General features: G+C 37.5%; 1 protein-coding gene across 7 annotated transcripts in view; it reads right to left on the bottom strand.

The window, feature by feature from the left end:
- The window catches only part of Tmlh (Trimethyllysine hydroxylase), a 121707-nt gene that overhangs the window by 50045 nt on the left and 44293 nt on the right, over positions 1–27369 (bottom strand). For all 7 annotated transcript variants that reach the window (XM_067143481.2, XM_067143480.2, XM_067143483.2 and 4 more), the window contains 2 exons: positions 17673–17769; positions 11100–11215 (listed from right to left, as the gene is read on the bottom strand). In XM_067143481.2, the coding sequence (XP_066999582.1) occupies positions 11100–11215; positions 17673–17769 (213 nt within the window). The remainder of the gene's footprint in view (positions 1–11099; positions 11216–17672; positions 17770–27369) is intronic.

The following is a 27369-nucleotide window of genomic DNA, read 5'->3' as shown; positions in this document are numbered from 1 at the left end:
CCATACTCATTGCACCTATTTTCAAGTTCCAAGATATTAGACTGCAGGCTTTCGGCACAATCTGCCATCAAGACCAAGTCATCAGGATAGGCCAGACTGCTTACTACATTTCCACCTAAGAATCCCTCCCTGCCATTTTATACCTTTCAGCAGATGATACATGTAAACTACGAACATCAAAGGTGAAATATTACAGCCTTGTCTAACCCCTGTAAGTACCCTGAACCACTCGCACCCTCCCTTCCAAGATGCCAGTGAATACTTTGCCTGGTATACTAATCAATGAGATACCTCGATAGTTGTTGCAATCCTTCCTGTTCCCTTGCTTATAGATAGGTGCAATTACTGCTTTTGTCCAATCTGAAGGTACCTTACCAACACTCCACGCTAATTTTACTACCCTATGAAGCCATTTCATCCCTGCTTTCCCACTATACTTCACCATTTCAGGTCTAATTTCATCTATTCCTGCTGCTTTGACAGTGGGAAGGAAGTGGCCGTGGCCTTCATTGAAGTACAGCGCCAGCATTTGCTTGGTGTGAAAATGGGAAACCACAATGGAGGGAAAACATTCACCTTCATGATACTTGGGGTAAAGCAGACATTGACATCCCAATTCACAGGCTGTCATAAACTGCTCACTCACATAAAATCAGTTATTTAAGATTATTTAATAAGTTACCGCATTCTGCACGGTCCACTCCTTTAAGTAATTTTAAAAGAAAAATGTATGATTGGTTAATAGAAAATCCATTCTATAATACCTCTGAATTCTTAGAAATGCATAATGTTAGTATTAAGTTTTAATACAAGGTGTATGTTCATATAGCTTTAGTAGTATTAAGTACTATATTATCAGTTGACGAAGCCCATTTCATTGTATATGATCAATGGCTAATAAAGATTCTTGATTCTTGATTTACCATCCTTTCCACTTCCTCAAGCGTAATTTCACCAACATCATTTTCCTCCTCCCCATGAGTTTGGCTGTTCGCAACACCACTAGGAAGATTTCCTTTAAAATTGAGAAGATGTTCAAAATATTCCTTCCACCCCTCCAGTGATTCCCTGGGATCTATTATGAGTTCACCTAAATTACTCAAAACACTGTTCATTTGCTTTTTCCCTCCCTTCCTAAGATTCTTTATTACTGTCCAGACAAGTTTCATCAAAATCTTCCCACGACTTTTTTTTTTTTTGGATTCAACAACTATTTGTTTTACTCCGTTTCTTTCATCTACGTACAAATCCCTGTCTGCATTGGCCCTTGTTTCGAGCCATTTCTGATAAGCCTTCTTTTTACGTTTACAGGCTGCTCTCACTTCATCATTCCACCAAGATGTTCGCCTTTCCCCATCTTTACACACAGTTGTTCCTAGGCATTCCTTTGCTGTTTCTACTACACCATCCCTGTATGCCAACCATTCAGCTTCTATATCCTGAACCTGCTTGCTATCTACTGTTCAAAACTTCTCACTAATCATATCCATGTACTTCTGTCTAATTTCCTCGTCCTGGAGATTTTCTACCCTTATTCGTTTGCAGACAGATTTCACTTTCTTTACCCTAGGCCTAGAGATGCTTAGTTCACTACAGATCAGATCATGGTCTGCATCATCGAAAAATCCCCGAAAAACTTGAACATTCCTAACAGATTTCCTGAATTCAAAGTCTGTTAAGATATAGTCTATAATGGATCTGGTACCCCTAGCCTCCTATGTGTAGCGGTGAATAGCCTTCTGCTTGAAGAATGTATTCGTAACTGCCAAATCCATACTAGCACAGAAGTCCAGAAAACACTTCCCATTCCCATTAGCTTCCATATCTTCCCCACATTTACCAATCACCCTTTTGTATCCTGCAATTCTATTTCCAACTCTCGCATTGAAATCGCCCATTAGCACTATTCTATTCTTGCTGTTGACCCTGACCATGATGTCACTCAATGCTTCATAAAACTTGTCAACTTCATCCTCATCTGCACCCTCACATGGTGAATACACTGAGACAATTCTCGTCCTAATTCCTCCAACTGCCAAATCTACCCACATCATTCTCTCATTTACGTGCCTAACAGAAACTATGTTGTGTGCAATGGTATTTTTTATAAACAGCCCTACCCCATACTCTGCCCTTCCCTTTCTAACACCCGTCAAGTACACTTTATAATCTCCTATCTCTTCCTGGTTATCTCCCCTTACCCAAATATCACTTACTCCTAGCACATCCAAGTGCATCTTCTTTGCTGACTCAGCCAATCCTACTTTCTTTCTTCCATAAGCCCCATTAATATTGATAGCTCCGCATCGAATTCCATTTTGTTCGCCAAGTTGTTTCCAAGGAGTCCCTTGCCTGTCAAATGGGAGTGGGACTCCGTTATTCCCATAGGTCCAAGGCTTGCTTAAAATGTTCTGAGCTCGGTAAATTCATGAAGCAGGATGCTACCCTACTTACACATAGTCCAAGTGAGGATCTCTCCTCTAAAGGGTTATGGACCACTGGTAGATTGTATAGCCCTAGCCGCCTGAGCACAAGAAGGGCCATGACTCAGGATATGTCCGAGGTGTCCACTCCCATTCCATATCAACTGGTAACCCACACCATGAACCATACTGTATGGTATTTTAAGAAACAAGAAGGGAGATCAAGTAAACACAATATTTGTAAAGGAGGAACATGGCATAATATTAACAAAGCCAGAAGAAATAAGAAATAGATTGAGAGAGTATTTTTCAGAAGTTGCTGAATGTGAGAACTAATGACGGTCATTCAATGGACGACCAGGAAAAGCAATTAGTTGATAAAGAAATGGATAAAGAAATTACAATGAATGAAATTGAAATGGCAGTAAGAAAGATGAAGAATGGAAAATCTGCTGGAATAGATGAAATTCCAGTGGAGATGATAAAGGCAGCTGGAGCTATAGGCCTGCAGTGGACATATTGAGTTCTCAGGATTGTCTGGGAGTCGGTCTACAGAAGCACCAGCCCATAATAATAGGTAACTGCTCCTTTTTTTCTTTTCATTTTCTTGTCTCCCCTGTCCCCCTCCCTTTCCTTCACAATGGTGTCTACTAGTCAAAAATGTCCCTGTTCTTCATCTGTTTCCTATATATGTATATACCGTATACTCGTATACTGAGTGGCCGAAATTCATGGAAAGACGCCGAATGGGATGTTAATAACAAGTTGCTCCTCCGTGAGCCCTCAGTACGGTGAGGCATCAACTCTACAAGGTGTTGAAATCGTTCTGGAGGGGTCTGGACCCATATATCTTGCATTGCTACCCACAATGGATCTTATGTAGTTGGTGCAGGGTTCATTGAGCGTACACCAGCATCGACAGCATCCCATAAATGCTTGATTGGATTAAGATCGGGGGATCTGGAGGGCCAGTCCATGGTTATAACTTCATTAGAGCGCTCCTCCAACCACCTGCATGCCACCACAGAACGGTGACATGACGCATTGTCCTATTGAAACATGGCATCACCAGCAGGGTACTCTAGGACCAGAAAAGGATGCAGATGGTCTGAAAGTATGTCCACATAATGTGCACCTGTCAGTGCTCCCTGCAGCCAGACAAGGGGGCCTAATTGTGACCATAAGAACTCCGCCCAGACCATAACTGAACCACTTCCCGCCTGGACACACCCTTGTTGACACGCAGGATCCATATCTTCATGGGACATACTCCACATTCTCATGTGTCCATCAGCTCCATACAACTGAAACCGGGATTCATCGGACCATGCCACACGCCGCCACTGTTCCGTGGTCCATTGCTGGTGTTTGTGGGCCCATGCACGTCTTTGAACTCTATGTCGAGGTGTCAGCAAAGGGACATGAGTTGGTCGTCGACTGATGAAGCCTATGCGGTGCAGTTGCCTCCTTACAGTCCTGGTAGAAATGGGCTCCTGACTCCCAACATTCAACTGGGTGGTGATCTGACTCACAGTATCCCATAGAGCATCCATTGTGGTTCTGCAGAGGCGGCGTGATGTCCATCCGTTAACCACCTGTGGCCTTTCCGTGTGGTGGTTTACGTTGGTGGCAACATTCTCTCTGTGATATTGAAGATCCACCCTTGACACTGTTGACCTCCGGAACCTGAATTTGTGTGTAATCTCCACAGTGTGATGACCCGTGTGCCGATGATCATCCCACATGCAAAGTGGGTTAACTGGCGACGTGTTGCCATCTTCACGACACTGGTGTCTGTGACAGACTGCTCAGCTACTCCGCAGCTAGCCACAATGCACAGGGGTCATACATGGCACAATTTCTAATGGGACATCCCTTCCCATGACTTTCGGCCATTCATTGTATTTTGTTCCTATTAGCTTTCTTACCTGAGCAAAGAAACGAAATAATTCACTTTCGGAAGAAAACTATTTAGAATAATATTATTGGCTGATTTTCGCATACTGATGTGGCTTTCTGTTCTATTAATAGTACCAGTATTACTTGAACTATTGTCTGCCTCTGTAGAATAATGGTTAGTGTTATTAGCTGCCGTCCTCGAGTGTCCGGGTTCGATTCTCAGTACTGCCGAAATTTAAGGAGGGCTATAATAATGGCGTATGGCCTCTGGAGAGGCCTGGTGTGGGTCTTTTACTCGTAGACGGCCTATTAGGCGACCTGCATGTCTGTGAAGTTGAGGGCCCTACCTAGGATAATTTCTAATGTTGAGTACGCCACACACACCTATACCCCGAGCCATTGGAATTAACCAATTAAGGTTAAAATCTCCGACCCAGCCAGGAATCGAACCCAGGACCCTCTGAACCGAAGGCCAGTACGCTGACCATTCAGCCAAGAAGTCGGACTAAGGAGGGCTCGTATGTGGTTAAAATGATACATGCAGCTTACCTCCATTGGGGGTGTGCCAGAAAAGAGCTGCACCACCTCGGGATGAGGACACAAGTTTACTTTTTTACTTGAACTATAATAATTGTAATGTTTGCAATTTACCTAATATATTATAGGCCACTTCCTTGACACTAAAGAAATCAAAGCACTATGTACTCAACCACATTGAATTTTTAGCCTAGTTAATTACAGTATAAACAACACAGCCATACAGGTTTTCAGATTGTTCTCACACCACAGCTACAGCACAGAAATACCTCACTAGTAGTACTGTAATACAATATCTTCATTACATTTTAGAGATTTCCTTAATTAATAAAACTTTATAGATACTATTTGATATGTATTACCTAGTTTTAATGATAGCCTGTAAATACAAGAGGTCAGTTCCTTAATAAATGGAAATATATGTATTTAAAATAAAGAATTGACTAATTTTAACAGGCCCAGTTTTTAGCATTATCACAACTGGGTACTTGACTCAATTTCTTTGATAATATATAACAGTGGACTGCACTCTGTGCCAACACATGACCTGCTACTTCACTTTCGACAACTTGCAAACATTCAATTTACAAAGTATACATTTATTATTCACCTATTCAATGCCTCTCCAGAGGCCATACGCGATTATTATAGCCCTCCTTAAATTTCAGCAGTACTGAGAATCGAATTGAATAGGTGAATAATAAATGTATACTTTGTAAATTGAATGTAATCACTGTTGTCAATACAGACCAAAAAATGAGATTAATGACTTGTAACTTGCAAACAAACATTAATTTCAACTCGTGTCAATTTTGTGATGATTATATATATGATATTTAAGAAATAAATTCATAACAAATCAATGAGACAAACAAACCTTTCAATAGGAAAAATAATAGCTTATTAATGTGGAAATATCAAAGACCACAGGAAAATAGTGATTTACATTGGTAGAGTTCTGTAAAATACCTAAGTAAAAATATGACAGCAAGTAATGAAATGTTAACTAAAAGGGAAATGAAAGGAATAAATGAAGGATTTGTGGGAATATATAAAAATAAAGCCATAAGACAAGAAAATAAGGAAATCAATGTATTTAATGCAATAAATATATAGAAATATACTAGAAGACTATAAAAAAATGAGAAGAATCAGAAAAAATTTATAGATGGAAAAGAAATAGGTAAAACTGAAAATGAACTTTGCCTTCTTGTTAACTTATTAAACTAAGAATGGAAGAAACCAGGAAGAACAGCAAAACTAAATATTTGTACTGTAACATTATTAGAGGAATGTGGGGAATCTAAAGAAGGTGAAACAGAGATGATTCATATAGCTAGGACAAAATGACCAGATATCCTGGTTTTCAATAATATGTCCTAGTGTCCCAAAAAACTGTTTTCGGGATGCAAAAATGCCCCAGTTTTTAAAAATGAATTACTTGTTCATAATGAGAGTTGTTTGTATTGAAATAAAAAATCAACACCACCTTGTTGTTTCTCTGGTCAATATTTTAATCTTGGCTGAGTTTATGTTGTGTCTTCCTAGTAGCAATGCTAATGTAGACCTTGTATTCAGCCTTATAAACATTTATTGGAATGATGAACAGAATTGAGCTTCACTTAATTTACCATAGTTAAGGCAGTTTCAATTGTGAAATCACATTTTTATATCTGTGGGGACTTCGATACCTGGATCCAAATTCAGACACTATTGTCAGAAATAAATAGTTCTGAAAAGTACAAAACAAAAAATAGGGGGGTAGGGCACAAAATGTCGAATGAAACAGTCTTATTATGTAAGTAAATGAAATCTAATGTTTCTGTAGTGTTTAATTTGTAGGCTATTGTAACAGCAGCCTATGTTCTATATAAATAAATAATACAACTATATTTGCATGCTAATTTCTTGGCAATTTAGTATCTCTGAGAGATATTCCTGTTTTCTAGTTTCAAAATCTATTCACACTGAGCTAGAACTAAGGATAAACATGAAGCGATATCCTAGGTACTGCACCTTAACTGAAGTCTAGGAAATAACTCATCAGTCTTTATGTATAAGCTAGACAGGAAATTAACCCACCCCACTCTACTGTTAACTTCTCACATTTTGGTGAAATTCATAGATATGAAACTAAGAGGATCATTAAGGATATCCTTCTCACTCTAATCCAGTGAATATGGAGTGAAAGGCATAGAATCATCAATGTTTAGGGAATAGAATGTGTTATCTCCTGTTATAATGAACTCTAAATCAGTTATATGTTTTAAGAAATAACTGAAGGTATATTACTCTTATACAGATATCTTAACCCCTTCGGTGGGCGAAGCGGCGAGATCCGCGGCTACAAGTCGCTTGTTCGGTGGGGAAAGCGGATATATCCGCCGATTTGAATTTTTTTTTTTTTTCAGTTGCCTGCGTGCAGAGGTTTATTTCCTTTTTAACAGCGTATTCTGGATGAGTCTGCCCTCTGATGTGAATTTTTTCAATTATGTTCTCCCAATACAAATGTGTGATCCACAAGTTGCAACATAAAGAACGCAGCTGTGTCCGGGCAAGAACGACCTAAGGCCTAATAGCTCCGTGCTGAAGCTTTAGCTCATCGCCTAATCGTCCCTTGGATGTAATAATATTGCTGTAGAAGGGATTTCTAGAGATTATGACACTGAACAGACTTCTCTGATGACATTTTAGAACTGTGACCTGATTTATTATCCCGTCTTGAGTTCATCCTTCACGACTGGAGTGTGTGTTTATCGCGAGTTACACAGCATTTTATTATCGTACGCATGCGTAATACAGTCCTATTTCATGATTTCCGGCCAAACTGCTGAGATCAGGGTTCTATTCGATCCTTTTTCTTGCATTTTTTCCGCTAAAATATCTATAACGAATTACCAGCCCCCACTGTTAGAGGAAGACGATTTACGGGCCATGATAAACAAAATGTTGGAATTAGTGGGGAGAATTGTGATATTATTGAAGTAGGTTCTGCCGAAGGGGAATTCGTAAGTGACAGGAATTTACCTGGAAAAAGTACTGCAAGCTCGAATATACGGGATTTGGGCGTAGTTGATGCGAATGTTCAGCAGTCGCAAAAGAGATAACACGTGTTCGATTCCAGTTCAAGTAGCGATCATGACAGTGATAGTTGTGACGATAACACTGATTACAATCCAACCATTTCAAGTTCTTCATCAACTTATACTGAAAATGGACAAAGAAATTTCCGCTTTGATCCAAATTTCTATCGTGATGTAAAAAGAGTGTTTTTAAGGAAAACAAAACTGAGCGAAATATCGTAATTCCTTTCTTATGACGAGATATGCCAGAACATAGCTGAACAGACAAAAGATGCCGAGCAGGAAATCGCATATAAATCCCAGTTTAGTAAGACAAAGGGAAGGAATCGAGATCAAGACCGTGTCCGGACAAATAAGGACGAAATAAAGCTTCTTATGGCCATACTGTTGCCGCAGGGGATTGTAGAGAATAGGACACTATTTCTCTCAATCACTTTTTCACTACGCCTACTTTCTATGAACTGATGACACAGAAGAGATTTTTTTCTCGCCAGACTGAGTGGCCTGGCCAGCCTCCTGACCCCAACTTGGCAGGTTCGATTCTTGCTCAGACCGTTGTTTTTGAAGGTGCTTAAATACATCGGCCTCTTGTCAGTAGATTTCCTGGCATGCAAAAGAACTCTTGCGGGACTAAATTCTGGCACCTCAGTGTCTCCGAAAACCGTAAAAGTAGTTAGTGGGACGTGAAGCCAATAACATTATTATTATTATTACTATTATTATTAGATTTTCCTCCACAGCTTTTTACATATCTCCGACAATGAGGTGAATAATGCACAACTTCCTCCCAAAATATACGAGATAAATCCAGTATTTGACCACGTGTTAGCAAAATTTTCAGAAGCTTATACCCCTGGTGGCGAAATGTCAATTGATGACAACCTCTTGCTATGGAAAGGGTGTCTAGGGTGTAAAGTTTACATAATAAGAAAACGATCGCATTTCAGAATGGAATTATATAAATTATGCGAAGGCGAGACAGGTTATATAACATGACCGGCTTCCGTTTGTATCATAATGAACAGCTGTAAAAGACATGACACTGTGAAGACTGTAAATACTGTAAATACTACCTGTATTGTAGTGTAATATAGTCCGTTTATCTCACTTAGTAATTGTAGGGAGGCGATATAAACTTGATCCCTCGAAAGCGCTAACCAACATAACAGAAAATTTCATGAGTGTTATAATTTATTCCATTGTACATCTTTTAAGTACATGTAAAATTTGTAAATCTACAATTTACATATACAGAAACATTTATTTCCAGGCAGAGATTGATAGTAAACTACCTAAAATATTCAGGTAAAAGTTACTGTATAAACAAGAACCAGAGTTTTGCTGTTAGGAAGAAGCAATCTCGATTTCACAGTGTGAAAGCACTTAGTACGTTTTTGCACAAAGTATTGAAAAATTAAAATAATCGAATTTTTCAACAGTTAAATACATTATATTCAAGTAAATATTTCTCTTTTGGCCCTTCAATAGTTCATTTTAGTCTAAGATTGTTCTTAATCAAGTAATTAAATATTTTCTTCAATCAGGGAAATGGCTCCCCACCTGGGAGTGAGCTAGGGGTTAATATAATCTCTATATAACTTACTTTAATTAATACAATAATATATTGTCCATATTTAATATCTTACAGCTATGCAATATCTGAATATACTTCTGAAAAACTATGATGCTAACATGTAAAAAAAAAAAAAAAACCTATGTCTTGTTATCCAAAAATGTACTTGTCATTTTACTGAAAAAGCTATTGTATATGAAATGCAATTATTGTGTTACCTTAAAAGTATGTTTTTTAATTTTATGAAATACTTACTCTCATGCAGAGGCTGCCTTGTGACAAAGTATACTTTACATTTATTTTTAGAAGAGAAATAGATATACTGTACTTGAGAAATGTTGAAGGTAACCTAATTGTAACATTGATTCTTTAGAATTATAGTAAGCCCCTTAAGCCTATGATGGCAATCTCCCGTAACGTTGTAACTGGCAGAGACATCTTCTTCCAGAAATTAGCAGCAAAAATGGGAATCGCTCCCCTACTATGTCAATTTCCTCTATCTGGTATTTCTCCCTGTAGTAAGGAATTGTTGGTAAGTAAATATTAATTAATTTAACTCAAAAGTCTGTTGTATAATTATTGACCATACATCCAAGAAGGGATAGTTATAAGTAAATTTTATTTTAATTATTTCTATAGCATTTCATTTGGAATGTCTTCAGTGTTTTGTATTATGATCAACTAACTGTATATACCAGTAATGATTATAATAAATGAATACTCTTTCCACAGTTGCTGGTCGTCCATGATAGGGAGAGAAGAGTATTCTATTTAATCATTCATTCATTCATTCATGAAAAAATCCACAGCCTGTTTCCAGTTTCAACCAGGTCAGGAATGGAATGAACGAAGCCCCCATCTAGTGGCGAGGTTACAACTGTGCCAGCTGCCGAAGTCTGTCGTACTTCCCTGGGGCAATGATTAATGACTGACAGATGAAACAAAATGATATTGGAGAGTGCTTCTGGAATGAAATTTGACAGGGAAAACTAGAGTACCCAGAGAAAAACCTGTTCCACCTCCACTTTGTTCAGCACAAATCTCTAATGTAGTGACCGGGATTTGAACCAGAGAACCCAGCGGCAAAAGGCCAGCGTGCTGCCGTCTGAGCCATGGAGGGATCGTTCATTCATTCATTCATTCATTCATTCATTCATTCATTCATTCATTCATAAAGATTTTAAATACATCATGAAATTTCTTTGATTACCATATTCAATGATTTTAATAGAATATGTTTCAAAATCTTCCGGCTGATATGTAGCATGGTATTAGTACCAGGTGGCCACAATAAAACGGGCCCAGAAAATATTTATAAGACCAACGCAAAATTGACCCGTGTTAATGAACAGGAGAACTGCCCATCACAGGAAATACTGGAAACCATGATTTCGATGCACTACAATCAGTTGCTGTTACATATGTTAACAAGGGTCAATTCTGCATCAGTCTTGTAAATATTTTCCTGGCCAATTTTATTTTGCCCCCTGCCCCCCCCCCCCCCTCCCACCTCCCCTGTATAACTTCACTAGTCTTATCAGCTTATCACATTATATTCTTTCTATAGCATTTCGGATTTCTTACATGTTATGTGAAGAAGTTCGTCTTTCACAGAATAGCTCTCAGGCTCAATGTCTGTTGGTATGTCCAGAATGTTTAATTTCCGCTGATTTGTTGTATGATTGTAGCATTTTTCACACCTGCAACAAATCACACAATATTTAGTATGATGGCAAAGAAAACCTCACTTATCTTCAAAATACATGATTGCCTCAAGGAATTTGGCGAACTGAAAGTGTTTGCACTACATCTACTCCTTTCAGTTTCTTTCATAATTTAAAACATACAGACCTGTTTAAAACTGTAACACTAGAAAGAAGTTACCATAATTCTCATACTTGTTTTCTGGAAAGTTATTGTTTAAAAAAATCATTTACATAATTGAGTTTGAAGTTTCCAAACAGGTTTCTTAGTTGTTACTTATATGACCCAAGAGGAATCTCTGTACTAAATTTCACTCACATCAGTTTGGTAGTTCTTGATATATTGTAATGAATGAATAAGTGAGTGGTATTTCACATTTATATATATTGTACTCAGTTCTGGCAGGAGGACTTGCAGTGTTCTTCTGAAATGCTACAAGGATCAGCTCAAAAAGGCCATGAAGAGCACAAATATCGACCCCAGTACTTGGCATACACTTGCTGAAGATCTCCCTTGCTGGCATGCAACCACTTCCACTGCTGTCCAGCAGTTTGAAACAGAGTGTCGAAGACTGCAAACAGAGGCTTGTCTGAGAAGAAAACTCAGATATACCCAACCATGTCCACCCCCCTCTCTCAGGTGTACCATACGAGGTCACATGTTCTATTGCAAGTTTTAGCCTGTTGAGCCATGAATGTCTTCTGCACAAAGTGGACAAAACATGAACTGCAGGTGAAAAATGTATACTCGGATATGACGACGACGATGATACTGTACATAGATTTATTGTTTAGTTAGCATATGTGGCTTTTAGTGCCAGGAATGACTGAGGACATGTTCGGCTTACCTATTGCAGGACTTTCTAGTTAATGCTTAAGGGCAATCTGTGCATCTGGGTGTGAGATGATGATGATGATGATGATGATGAGGTAGGGATAGGGTGAAACCTGGAATCGGCACATAGCCTACTCCTGTCGAATAACACCAAGGGTCTGCTTAAGCTTAACGTCCCCTCCAATGGACAAATCACCATTAAGAGCTTCATATGTCCTCAGTCCATATGAACTTTGTGGAGAGATTTGAAATTGAATCCAATATAGTGCTTGGATATATATATTATTTTTAACATCGCACCAACACTTTGAAATTGTATACCATCACCTTTGCTACCCTGTCTGCCAACAGTCTGATGGAGAATTTTTTTTCCACCATCAGGATTTAAACAGGCTAACCACGGTGTCAGACCATAGACATGTGATGCCTAGACAGTCATGGCCACCAGGCAACCTTTATGTATAGTTAATCATGTACAATAAACATTATTCATTTATAGAGCAATTTGGCAATTTTGAAAATTAGTCTGAACTTCTATTAGCAACCTGTAGTGATCTGAACTTACGGGGATCACTGTAAGTACCGTACCTAGGTGTTAATATAAGGAAAGATCTCATTAGAGTAATCACATAAATGGGATTGTAAATAAAGGGTAAAGATCTCTGCACATTGTTATGAGGGTGTTTAGGGGTTGTAGTAAGGATGTAAAGGAGAAGACATATAAGTCTCTGGTAAGACCCCAACTAGAGTATGGTTTCAGTGTATGGGACCCTCACCAGGTTTACTTGATTCAAGAACTGGAAAAAATCCAAAGAATAGCAGCTCGATTTGTTCTGGGTGATTTCTGACAAAAGAGTAGCATTACAAAAACGTTGCAAAGTTGGGCTGGAAAGACTTGGGAGAAAGAAGACAAGCTGCTCGACTAAGTGGTATGTAATACCAATATATTTGGTCTATTATTGGACATTATAAATTTTCCAGCTAACTCATTCCTGGTTGCCAGCGATTCACCCCAGTGTGTTAAGTTGGGCTCATCAGTTGGTAAATAACACACCTACCAAGACGCATGGCTAGTGCATACCGTAGGGGCCACTACGTAGGCTACTTGGAGCCACTGGCAGTGCCAATGCACTATGAGACACATTGTCTCATTTTTAAAAATTGATGGCCTGCCTGGCCATCAGATGGAGCCACCGGCAGTGCCAATGCACTATGAGACACTTTGTCTCATTTTAAAAAATTGATGCCTGCCTGGCCATCAGATCACGGACGGACGGACGGACGGACGGACGGATGGACGGATGGATCCTTTCTTGAGGTGGCTAGGAATACAAGTCAGTGAGAATGAGCTGGTAACAAGATGGATAACACACCATAGTTTAGTGGTGGTATTTATATGCAATATTTTAGCAATCTTTGAAATGAGAAATCTGCATAAACTTTCAGTCAGCATAGCACAACAGTTATCTTTTTCTGGAAGCAATACTAATAGCAACTTATGCAATATGGAATATTTGACAACATTTGAGTATCACTTGAGAAAGTTTGAGAGCCTAAAGCTACTCCTCTAAAAAATGAACCGAGTGTCAATCAAAATTCACATTATCTCACTTTGTGTACCATTTGGTGAAAAGTGACTCCCTCATCTGAGATCTCATGACTATGCACAACCTCAGAAGAATGCTGGCTGTCACTATTGTGATACAAGAAAGAGATCAGAAAGCAGCAGGAAATAGACCCAAACTTCTTTGAAACTCTAGCAATGAATTCAGATGAATAGATGGAGTCAAATTATGCTCTAAGGCATGTCTACAAGACTAGCAGTATATGGATTCTATCACTACAAAAGGGTTATCATGTACCAACCAAGGAATGTAAATGTATGCTTTGTGGACAGCAATATGGAAAATATCACATGCTAGAGTGTTCAGCTAGAATACTTCTAGGAGAGTAGGATGCAGGTATTGGAAATGAAGTTCCTCAGAAGTACAAAAAGATAAACATGATGTGTGTTGCGAGTGTGTATATATTTGGCCTACTTAAAGTAAATTTTGGATCATTTAAAATTATATTAAATTTTAACGTTGAAATTTGTGGGACATCTTGTACCGCATGTGCCAATTTTTCTGGGACTTGCACAAGATAAAAGCTTTGAGATATTTCCAAGGACAAGACGAGTGTCAAATTAAACATTTAAATTTGATTGGTTTGAATAAATCGAAAGGTAACTCCTGTGTGGTCTCTGTTCATTAATTTTGCTGTGCCATTTACTGTTGCACCACGCATCATGGGCTACCTTCGAGAAGTACATCGCAGGGTGTCTTAATTCTGTCTTCGACATCATGTAGAGCAGACGTGTTGTCCGGGAGCTCTGTGCTCCTTAGGAGCTCTGTCTTCTCTCGGGGGTAAGCAAATCTTAAATTTCATAATGTAACTTAATTTTATTTCACGTTTTAATTTGTCACAGGAGTTACCCGTCGATCTTTCTATCAGAAATTAATTGCCATTTACGATGGTGTAAAGATGTTTCCTTCTTCCTTTGTTTCCTTCCATTATCTACAGCCTACAAACGGAATGGCTATGCAGTATGGCAAGTTGTCCATTTCATGACCGTATCGATGAATATATTTTACAATACTTAGTAAAGCTAAAGGTTCCACCTATTCAATACGTTATCGTAATGGTCTATTTAGAACATCACATATTTATTTAACTTATCATAAAAAACATCTTGGGACCGGTTTCGGCAATCCACTATGCCATCATCAGCCATTGAGTTTTTTTATAGCAAGGAACATTCAAAAATTTAAAAATATGCAATAGCAAGTCCTATTCTTACATGAAAAATATTAAAAATTTAGCTAAATAGCATAGGCCCATTGTACTGTACAAATAACATGTCTTTTTTGAAAAATACAATATTATTTAGTGTATCTAAAATTATTTTTTATATATAATTGGCAAAGTCTATGATTTGGTGTACCTTATGTACAATAGAATCATGTAAAATTGATAAAAGAATCTACTTTTGCCATTTAAACCACAGTTTTAAAACAACAAGTCCTATTTTACATGGAAAATATTAAAACTTGGCTAGTTAGTATTAACCCTTTTTTATGTTATACAAGTAACATGTCTTGTTAAAAAATATAGTATTATTTGGTGCGTCTAGAATTGTTTTTAGGTGCTTAAAAAGACTATGGTTTGATATAGTTGATACACAGGAAATTTTCTATAAAATTGATGAATGTTTCTATAAAAAACTCTATCATTTTTTAAACACAGTTTCTTAGTTCCTCATAATATGCGACTTGTACTGTTTTAGATATTAAATACAGGTTCTTCTTCCTTAAAACTTATTGGCACAACAGTCTGTTTGACTATGTAAGGAGTAGCAGATTCTGATGTGTTTTTTCTTGTTTGAGTATTTGAACCTTGCTTCTAGTATTTTCCAATGTAAATAACTGTGTGGCTGAGGCCGAAACTATGGTTAAGATCTTGAATATTATTTTATGTGCCAGATGGAAATGGGCCGTAAATAGTGTTAATCTCGAACCAGTACAGACCTAAAAAAGGAAATAGTGAAATGAGTATGAGTTATTGAGAACGATACGCGGTACTATAGAAAAGAATTGAAGATTAATATTCAAGATCTTAACCATAGTTTCGGCCTCAGCCACACAGTTATTTACATTGGAAAATACTAGAAGCAAGGTTCAAATACTCAAACAAGAAAAAACACATCAGAATCTGCTACTCCTTACATAGTCAAACAGACTGACCAAATCATAGACTTTGCCAATTATATATAAAAAATAATTTTAGATGCACTAAATAATATTGTATTTTTCAAAAAAGGCATGTTATTTGTACAGTACAATGGGCCTATGCTATTTAGCTATATTTTTAATGTTTTTCATGTAAGAATAGGACTTGCTATTGCATATTTTTAAATTTTTGAATGTTCCTTGCTATAATAAAAACTCAATGGCTGATGATGGCATAGTGGATTGCCGAAACCGGTCCCAAGATGTATTTTATGATAAGTTAAATAAATATGTGATGTTCTAAATAGACCATTACGATAACGTATTGAATAGGTGGAACCTTTAGCTTTACTAAGCATTGTAAAATCTTGAGTCAATACGGACAAAAAATGAAGTTTTTAATATTAAATCGATGAATATAATCAAGAAGTTAGTAAAATAACCACCTAATCGATACTTATCAGTTGGTACCTAGCACATCTACCAAGACGCATGGCTAGTGCATACTGTGGAGGCCACTGCGTAGGCTAATTTTAGCCACTGGCAGTGCCATTGCATTACCCAGCCTAGCACACGGGGGGAAACATTGAACCAGGAATGAGTTAGCTGGGAAATTTATAATGTCCAATAACGGACCATTTATATTGGTATTATAAATTTACTCATTCGGATCAAATATTTCAGATTCCCTATGGGAATCAACATATATATCATCTGATGGCCAAGCAGGCATCGATTTTTGGTAATGATACAAAAGTCTCTCATAGTGCATTAGCACTGCCGGTGGCTACAATTAGCCTACGCAGTGGCCTCCATGGTATGCACTAGCCATGCATCTTGGTAGGTGTGCTAGGTACCAACTGATGAGCCCAGCCTAGCACATGGGGGCGAAATGCTGGCAACCAGGAATGAGTTAGCTGGAAAATTTATAATGTCCAATAATGGACCATTTATATTGGTATTATAAGTTTACTCATTCGGATCAAATATTTCAGATTCCCTATGGGAATCAACATCTATATCATCTGATGGCCAAGCAGGCATCGATTTTTGGTAATGATACAAAAGTCTCTTATAGTGCATTAGCACTGCCAGTGGCTACAATTAGCCTACGCAGTGGCCTCCATGGTATGCACTAACCATGCATCTTGGTAGGTGTGCTAGGTACCAACTGATGAGCCCAGCCTAGCACACAGGGGCGAAACGCTGGCAACCAGGAATGAGTTAGCTGGAAAATTTATAATGTCCAATAACAGACCATTTATATTGGTATTAAAAATTACCTTGTCACTTTAACAAGATGCAGAGCCTAATCTACTTACATAATTTACATATCAGTCTGAAAAAGACAGAGATAGGGCTGTTCTCTTGTCAGATATCTTAGTACATTACATTGTAAATGACCTCTCTCATTACTGACTGGGATCCATAAAACCTTCACTGCAGCTTCCACAAAATGCCCATTTATTCTGATGTCAAGCAGAGAGAAGAATGGCTAACACATCAATATCTTTACCTGCTCTACATGAATGACTAACTAGATCTCTAAACACTGTGTATGGTTGAAGATATTCTGATGCTGAAGGTTCTTGTAGGATGGAAATTTGCTTAATTAGATGAAGGACTTAATTATTTTCTGAATCACCATTCATTACGCTTCTAGGATCAAAGACTGATTCCACATAACGTCATCAATTATTTTGCAATTTTGCTTAAAGGTAAATACTTTCGCGTTTCGAGCCAAATTTGTAAAATTTAGTAAAATGTTTGCACTTTGCAAAAAACAGGTGGCTCTAATGGTGACTTAATTTTAAAAATAAAACAGATTATTAGACCAGCTGTTTTTACATACCGACAGTGATCCCTTAGCCATATGTAATTGAACTGGTGCAGAGGAGAACCAGTGTTATTTCTCAGTTCCACGTGAGACTTTGAAATGTGGATGTTTCCTGAAAACAAATGTGTTGTTTTAGAGATCTGCTGTCTTCACTTTACTTTTGTATACATCTCATTGTTATTTTCATAAAGTACAGTAAATAGGGTGGCAAAGAGGTACACAAAATTAGCATTAAATAGGCTTTAATAATTTGTAAGAAATTCATGAATCATTCAAATTCGTTTTAATATGAATCTGATTATAAGAATGAAACTATATTTTAGATCCTCATGTTAGCAACATCATACATCGTGCACTATATAAATCATGAGGAAGCTGATGACTGTAATATTAATGCCTCCACAACAGTAAGTGATGGTTTGTTTGGAAGGCATAACTGTTAGCGTGGCCTAATTTGAATTAATGTAGTAGTGGTTCTGATTTGTTTTCAAGGGGAAGGACAACTATAGTCTGGACCACGGGCACTGTGAGCGCTGACTCCGACTGCATGTGAGAGAGATCACTGTGACTTCAGGGAGAGAGACAGCAGTACTAACCATGCACACGCCAGGGCAGTTCGTTGTCGCCAGGCTGCCGATTCTTAACACAAGAGCGCATAGCAGACAAGCCAGAATGCTCAGCTTATGGAACTTTACTCCGTGAATGCTTGTTGTGGAATGCGCATAGTGCAATTCTGGCAGCACTGTGTGAAACTAACTTCTACAGGTTTGTGCTGCACAGTGGTGTGGAAGACACACCCATCATGGGAACAAATAACAGTGGACCTTGTGACATGCAAGGCTGAGGGTCGAGGGGAGGCTTCCAGTTTCACATATTTCACGAGTTCTCAGTTAAAGAAAGAAGTAAGTATAAATAACCACCTAATCGATACTTTATTAATGCCTCAGGCAAAATTGAATAAAATTAAAACTTACAGGACATGTTTCGACCACTTAGTAGTCCTCTTCAGCTGTATAAATAAAGAACTGAAAAGAAAAACATTGACAATAAGCACAAATAAAAGTTCTTTGGAGACTCCTTTGATAAAAATGGAGGTCGTCAGAATAGTTCATCTTGCCTTTTGTTCTTGTTTGGAAAAGATGTTTATTCTGCGCTGTCTAGAGGGTCTGTCTTTGAGCGCGACCTGGTGAAGTAACGATGTGATACAGTTTGACAGTTCATGGAAAGCTCTGGAGAGAAGGGAAGTAGAGTTTCATCGTCATCTAAAATAACATGTGAGGGAGGAGGGAGATTGGGCTGTGCTTCTGCGATGTCGTGTTTGATTATATCTCTTGTTCGTCTAGTCTGTTTCATGTCTACCCATTCTAAGTATTTGCTAATATTCTCATATAAGATGTTTTTATGCTCGTTGTTTTCGTTGAGATTCTCTTCACCGTTTTCCAATTTATCAAGAACGATGTGGATGTTTTCCAGGTTGTTCATAAGATTACCTTTATTAATCATACAGATAATTTGAAGGTCCTGTTTTATATTGGTGAATTTGTGGTTGGACTCTTTCATATGGGATCCCATGGCAGAGAATCTTTTGTATCTTTCAGCATTGACGTGTTCTTGATATCTAATTGAGAAGTTCCTTCCAGATTGTCCCACGTAAGTTTTTTTACATTGAGCACAAGTCAGCTTATAAATACCCGATTCCTGGAATTCGTCATCTTTAAGTTTATTAGCTTTATTATGACTAAAGAACCTATGTTTCGTGTTGTTGTTTGTAGAGAAGGCTACCTTGGTATTGTGTTTCTTGAATAAGTTGGTGATTTCGTAAATCTTCGGGTTATTAAAGGTGAATTTTACATATCCTTTTTCTTTTTCTGAATGCTGTTTAAGTTTAATTTGTTGTTGGTATTTGCATTTAGTGATGATTTTATTGATGAATTTCAAACTGAAACCATTATGTAGAGCCTGTTGACGAATGAAAGAAAGTTCCTTTTTTCTGTCTGTTTCTGTTAGCGGAATTTCAAAGGCTCTGTTGACGAAACTATAATAAGCTGATTTCTTTTGCGAGATGGGATGTAAAGAATCACTTTTGATTGTAGTCGGGGTAAAAGTGGGTTTCCTGTATATTTTAAATTGGAAATGGTTGTCTTTACGAATTGTTTGGATATCCAGAAAATTGAGTATGCCCTTCTCTTCTTCTTCAGCTGTAAATTTTATGTTTGGGTCTAAATTATTCAAAGTATTAAGGATACTGTGACTATCATTTATTTCCTTGTTAATTATGGCATAGGTATCATCAACATATCGAAGCCAGAGATCGAGTCCTTTAATGTGACCTACTATCTGAGTGTGTTCCAAAAAGTCGAGGTAAATGTTAGCTAAAATTCCAGAAGCCGGCGCTTCCATTGGAAGTCCATCTTGCTGATATATTTTATTATTAAAAGAGAAGAAATTGTGGTTCAAAACGAATTCCAAGATAGTAATGAAGTTTTCTATTTCAGGTATACTGATACGTTTGTGAAATAATAAATTCGTCTTTATAATCTCAATGGTGTTCTTAATAGGAATGTTCGTGTACATGTCCTTGATGTCGAAGGAACTTGTTACATGAGATGAAGTTAACTTGAAATCTTTAATAGCAATGCAGAACTCTTTGGAGTTTTTTATCGAAGATTTGGTATAAAATACGTAGTTATGAGTTAAGAACCTAAGAATAAATTGGGATATTTTGTATGTGGGGCTTCTCCGAAAATTAATTATAGGTCTCATAGGTGCATCCTTTTTATGTAATTTAGGCATAGCTCTTGCTTTAGGAAGTCCTGGATTCATATTAATGAGTTTTTGAATATCTTGGTCGTTAAAAAGGAAGGAGCTTTGCTTCAGTATCCCTTTCAAATTCTTTTGAATTTTGAGGGAGGGGTCTTTCTCAATTACCTTAAATTTGTTGTTAGTGAAAAAAGTTTCTGTTTTATTGATGTATTCGGTTTCATTTAATATTACTACTGTTCCACCTTTATCAGCTTTCGTTATCACTACATCACTTTGTCTAATTTAACGCTGAAGATCCTTCTCGATTTTAGTGTTTGTGGAATTGGTTAGTAACCCTCTAATTATGGAGGGAATTTTTTTCTTTGCTTCGTACCGTACGTCATTCTGAATGTCTACTGGAAGGGTTTGTATGGCTGTCTCTGTTTCTGCTAAAGTTTGTATTAATACTTGTCTGTTATTGAAACTATGCCAATTGTGATTAGGCCCTTTGCTTAATAATTGTAATTCTTGTTCTGTAAACGTCGTGTTTGACAAGTTCATGACGGGGGGGTGGGAATTCTTAAAAGAAGATTTAGGTTGATGCTTATTTAGATTTGTTGGGGGATTGTTTTTTAGGTTTTCTAACTTCTTATTCAAAGTTGTACGTTTCTTGTTTATTAGAATTTCAACTTTATCTCTGCCGTATTTTTGTACAGAATCCCATTCTAGCGGAACTAAGTTACTAGAAGCAGAAAGGTGCGCTAGGTAAAGCTCCCGGTTGAGGAAGGATTTCTTCCTATACATAAATTTAATTTCTCGTTTAAGCCATATGCGGTTAACTGTTCTTTGTGTGGAAATTTGGAAAACTGAGCGTATGTTGTTTCTTTGTGACCCTTTTAAGAATTTAGGAATTAGATTATTGTTTAGACATTCTTTAAGGAAATATATATCTGTGCTTACTTTTGCAAGTTTCATCTTCAGATTAAGATAGATGTTCGTAATGTTTCCTGCTTGGTTAGCATTCGTATTACAAGTTGTCCATTTCATGACCGTATCGATGTTTAATCAAGAAGTAAGTATAAATAACCACCTAATCGATACTTTATTAATGCCTCAGGCAAAATTGAATAAAATTAAAACTTACAGGACATGTTTCGACCACTTAGTGGTCCTCTTCAGCTGTATAAATAAAGAACTGAAAAGAAAAACATTGACAATAAGCACAAATAAAAGTTCTTTGGAGACTCCTTTGATAAAAATGGAGGTCGTCAGAATAGGTCATCTTGCCTTTTGTTCTTGTTTGGAAAAGATGTTTATTCTGCGCTGTCTAGAGGGTCTGTCTTTGAGCGCGACCTGGTGAAGTAACGATGTGATACAGTTTGACAGTTCATGGAAAGCTCTGGAGAGAAGGGAAGTAGAGTTTCATCGTCATCTAAAATAACATGTGAGGGAGGAGGGAGATTGGGCTGTGCTTCTGCGATGTTGTGTTTGATTATATCTCTTGTTCGTCTAGTCTGTTTCATGTCTACCCATTCTAAGTATTTGCTAATATTCTCATATAAGATGTTTTTATGCTCGTTGTTTTCGTTGAGATTCTCTTCACCGTTTTCAATTTATCAAGAACGATGTGGATGTTTTCCAGGTTGTTCATAAGATTACCTTTATTAATCATACAGATAATTTGAAGGTCCTGTTTTATATTGGTGAATTTGTGGTTGGACTCTTTCATATGGGATCCCATGGCAGAGAATCTTTTGTATCTTTCAGCATTGACGTGTTCTTGATATCTAATTGAGAAGTTCCTTCCAGATTGTCCCACGTAAGTTTTTTTACATTGAGCACAAGTCAGCTTATAAATACCCGATTCCTGGAATTCGTCATCTTTAAGTTTATTAGCTTTATTATGACTAAAGAACCTATGTTTCGTGTTGTTGTTTGTAGAGAAGGCTACCTTGGTATTGTGTTTCTTGAATAAGTTGGTGATTTCGTAAATCTTCGGGTTATTAAAGGTGAATTTTACATATCCTTTTTCTTTTTCTGAATGCTGTTTAAGTTTAATTTGTTGTTGGTATTTGCATTTAGTGATGATTTTATTGATGAATTTCAAACTGAAACCATTATGTAGAGCCTGTTGACGAATGAAAGAAAGTTCCTTTTTTCTGTCTGTTTCTGTTAGCGGAATTTCAAAGGCTCTGTTGACGAAACTATAATAAGCTGATTTCTTTTGCGAGATGGGATGTAAAGAATCACTTTTGATTGTAGTCGGGGTAAAAGTGGGTTTCCTGTATATTTTAAATTGGAAATGGTTGTCTTTACGAATTGTTTGGATATCCAGAAAATTGAGTATGCAAGATGACCTATTCTGACGACCTCCATTTTTATCAAAGGAGTCTCCAAAGAACTTTTATTTGTGCTTATTGTCAATGTTTTTCTTTTCAGTTCTTTATTTATACAGCTGAAGAGGACCACTAAGTGGTCGAAACATGTCCTGTAAGTTTTAATTTTATTCAATTTTGCCTGAGGCATTAATAAAGTATCGATTAGGTGGTTATTTATACTTACTTCTTGATTAAACATCGATACGGTCATGAAATGGACAACTTGTAATTCTCAGTTAAAGTCGCTGGGTTGTAGGTAACCTTCTGAATTAGGGCCTGGTTCTACCACCTACTGGTAAAGTAATGCGTAGCTTACCTTCCGCGTAAAAGGATATTTCCGTTCAACTATTCCTGGGTAGCAACATTGGTAGCGTAAATCGTAGTTCCCAGGTGCGTAGATTATTGGCCACTTTGAGTGTCTAATAAAGATTTGACTTGCCAGGTAAGTCTTGAGAGCTGAATATTATTAGCTGTACTTTTGGTGACATACAGCTTAAATTAGCCCAGTATGTTGATACAAACGTGATACCGTAACAGTGATTGGTATTGCATTGCAGGTTTTTAATCATGAAAGCTTCACAAGTCCTGTGGTGGAGGTAACTAAAGACCTCACTGTTGCCATGTCCATTTCCCACAGGTTTTGAAGTTCTGCTACAACCTTCTGGACATAAGTCTGGTGGAAATTGTGATCTGAAGATACTGCCACATCCAATAGATCGGTCTTTTGCCAATAAGGACAATTTCTGGCCTGTTTGAAATTATGGTTGTATCTTTCTGTAGAGATCGATTCCAAAACAGTTTGAATCTTTTATTTTTGAGCACGTCAGATGATCTGCACTCATAATATGGGATTTTCTCATCCATAAGTCCTGACTTGATTCTCAGCTCTTGGTACACAATTTTTACTACCTCATCATGCCAATGAGTATAAGAATATTATTCTTTACCTGCCATGGCATTACATGCACCAACAGTATGCTCTGCCATCTCAGCTGTTTCCTCCACATCTCCTGCATCTGTTGTTCTCTTCTTTCTTTAAGATTTATTTGCGGTAGTTGTGGGTGCTTATGACTATATCCTGGATTGCTATCAAGAACCCTTCTGTTTCTTTGTAGAGGTAGCCGTATTTTAGCCAGAGAGTGGATTTCAGTCTGTCAACAGATGGTTGACTTAGATGATGATGATATGAACCATGGAATTCTTTCTGCTTCCAGGCATGCTGTAGTTGTTCTGTGTAGGCAAATTTTGTAGGAGGAGTTGACATGATTTTAAGATTGAGTGGAGAAAACTTACCATCAGCACCACAGACATCTGTGAATAGATTTTGATCTTGCTTTGAATGGAAGAATATTCATCATTTTTCTGTCTGTTTGTGACATATCTGCCTGAGGTTGAGAACTTTTTCCTCCATTTAGATAAAGGCAAGTTCATGAATATTTAATTTTCACGACCACATTGTACTCTTAATAAACTTTCAACATATTAGATCGTGTTCAGTACATATAGTACCGGTTATCCACAATTAAAGTTACGGTATTCAGCGTGGTATAGTACAGGCTGTAATGATCATAGGAGTCTGAAATTTCGTAGATATGCTAACTAAGCAATGCATTCGCGATTATGCCACAAAAATGATTAGTTCCAAGTCCTGCCACCAGGCAAAAATATGGCACTGTGACGGGTCAGAACGTGCAATATTCTGTAATTCTGACATCAAAATGTTCTTTCGGTAGAATTGCATTGTGTCAGTTCCTTGGTTGTTGCTTGGCGACATATGTTGATTCCTTTTGTGAAGTGAATTTTCATTGTAACGTAAGAGAGTTGAACTTTTCTGAGTGAAACATAATGTCTATTGGGGAGAGAGAGCATGCAATACTAGTGAAGTTGTTTTATCAGAATGGCAGCAATAGCAATGCCGCATTGCAGGAATATCACCAACAGAAACATCAGAGAAGAGGTCCTATGACAAGTAATGGGCTGAAGAAATTGATTAAGAAATTTGAGGAAACAGGTGAATTAAGTGTTGCTCCAGGGAGAGAACGGTGGCCCATCCCATGGATGTTGTTGATGAAGTTACTGTAGCTGTAGCAGACCGTGCAGCACATTCTCCCAATTCTGTAATCAGTGCTCAAGTTGTGTCACGTGAATTGTCGCTACCCCGGTCGACAGTAGCGCATTTTACACTGGTATCCCTACAAACTTCATACTGTTCACAAATTGAAACCCCAAGATGTTGCACAATACCATAACTTTGCCCTTCGGTTTCTGGCGTGCATGGAAGTGGACAACATGTGGCCGGGGAATAATCTGTGGACTGACGAGGCACATTTTACTCTGGAGGTGCAGTGAATGCACAGAACTGTCGTATATGGTCTTGACTCCTCCAGGCATTGTGCAGGAACAACCATTGCATTCAGCTTACGTGACTGTTTGGTATGGTTTTACATGCTCCTTCATTCTCAGTCCATTTTTCTTTGAGGAGATGACCCTGGGCCTGTTAGGTGTACAGAGGCATTTCGATGGCCTAGAATGAAAACCTCGTATCTCAAAATTTTTCAGAAATTACTTTTTTGCATTTTTGGATGTAAAACCTCGTATCTCATGTTCCTGGAAAAGAAAAAAGAATACTTCAACATCGTGCTGGCCTCTATCAGGGAAAAATCAAACCTCGTATTCGGTATGGTAGCCATGTTGAGTGTGAAGGGCACGTATATTGTGAGCATTTACTGAGTTGTTTATACGAAATTCTACTGAACTTCAAGAAGAAATCAGTATCGTTTCTTGCTGGATACTTACTCAGGTAAGAATGTTTTCTCTATATTGCTCATTTTAATAACTAAAACCCATGTAACAGTCCGTTTTTTGATGACCTGAATTGCTGCTATAACATGGAAAACCTCGTATGTAGGCTACAAAGCGAAAGTGTAGTATGGAAAGCTCGTAAGTCAGAGATACGAGTGTTTCATTTATAAACTGGCCATTGATGTTATGGTCCCTTGTGATTTATTAATGAGTTACGTGGTCTTCTCATTTGTATTTGAATCGGTGAGTTAAAAAACGTACACATTCCAATATCCTTACTTTTCAGGAGAAGGGAAAATCTGTTTTGTAGCTAAAGGAGAGGTTTGATCAAAAAAGTTGCTATTAGGCTTTTGTGCATAATATATCTGCACGTTCAACTACAAAGTATGTAAATCATATTACATACGGTTTTCATGTTATACCATAGTTCATATAAAAGAATATTATGTTCACTTTTGCACTCACCAATTCATTTGAGCTCGTCAATTTGTACTGCATTAAATTACAGGTTGATAATTATTTAATCATGGATTAAGTACAGTAAATAGAGTAATTTTATGTTTTTGTCAACTGTTTAATGTAGTGGGTGGTAGTTTTTCAGATGGCAGACTCAAGGGGTTCTAGGCTTGTGAAGATGGCTCTTGAGATTCTTAAGGACCAAGGTGGTAAAAGAATAGCTGAATCAAACAATACTGGTTCTATTTGTGCAGACATCGAAATCATTGCCGATAAATCTGAAAATGATACAGGTTAGTTTTCATCCATACAGTTTCACAGGATGTATTGGTAAACAACCACTGCCCTGTTGCGAGTTTGTCTGCATAAGCAAGGGAAGTTATTGGGTTATTGCTTTTTTAATTTTTCTAATCCTAAACTGTTATTCTAGTTCAAGGATGCGACTCAGTTCAGCCCAGAAATGAGAACAGCTTTACTATCTCAGAAGCCAATGGAAGTGGTAACTACCTTCAGGAAATTCAGCCTCGAAATATAGGAGATGCTTCCTATCTCCACACTTCACAAGACAATAATCTTCAGACTGTTAGAGGAGTAGAAAGCTTCCTATTATTGGAACCTTTTAATCTTAATGACTCATCATCACTGAATAATGGTAATTTTGGTTTTAATCCAGTTAATGTATTTAAAGATATTCTGTCACTGCCAGTCATATTCAGTGATTCAGTTCTGCCAGTTAAACCAGGAAGTGAATCAATAGACCATACTGTATTGAATAATTCATTTAATTTGGTTTCTGAAGAGTTAAGTGAGAGTACCAATGGTCATTCAGTGAATAAGGCAAATAAAAATGTCGGAGAGATTTTGGGTACCGGTACTATTTTAAAAGAAGTTGATCATCATGAAGAACCAATTCATTAGTTGAGTGATGTTGAGTTGGATGACCATCGGAAAGAAAATGAAAAATTACCAGACAACAGTTATGAACCCTCAAGTGAAAGCAATCTTGATGACAGTTATGATGGAGTAAACCATAGTAAGGAATTGCCTCAAAAACGAAAACGTGCCAAACGAGGAAGAGCTAACAAAAGTACATGGACAGCTACCAAAAACAAAATTAAAAGAATGAAAGGAAAAGAATATGAAGGACGGAGGAAGTCTGAGACGGGAAAAACAGCGTTTGATGTCAAAAGACCCGAAAGGAGTATTCAACCTCGCTGTTCATGTGACGGAAAACAAAAGAACAAGTTCAAATGTACACAGATCACTGACAAAAGAAGGCAACAAATATTCAGAAACTTTTGGACATTAGATTGGAACCAAAGAAAGGTTGAAGC

This window comes from Anabrus simplex, chromosome 3 (assembly GCF_040414725.1).
Source record: "Anabrus simplex isolate iqAnaSimp1 chromosome 3, ASM4041472v1, whole genome shotgun sequence".
In the NCBI taxonomy this organism is placed as follows: domain Eukaryota; kingdom Metazoa; phylum Arthropoda; class Insecta; order Orthoptera; family Tettigoniidae; genus Anabrus; species Anabrus simplex.
Note: the sequence above shows the minus strand (reverse complement) of the source record. Positions and strands in the feature narration are given on the sequence as shown.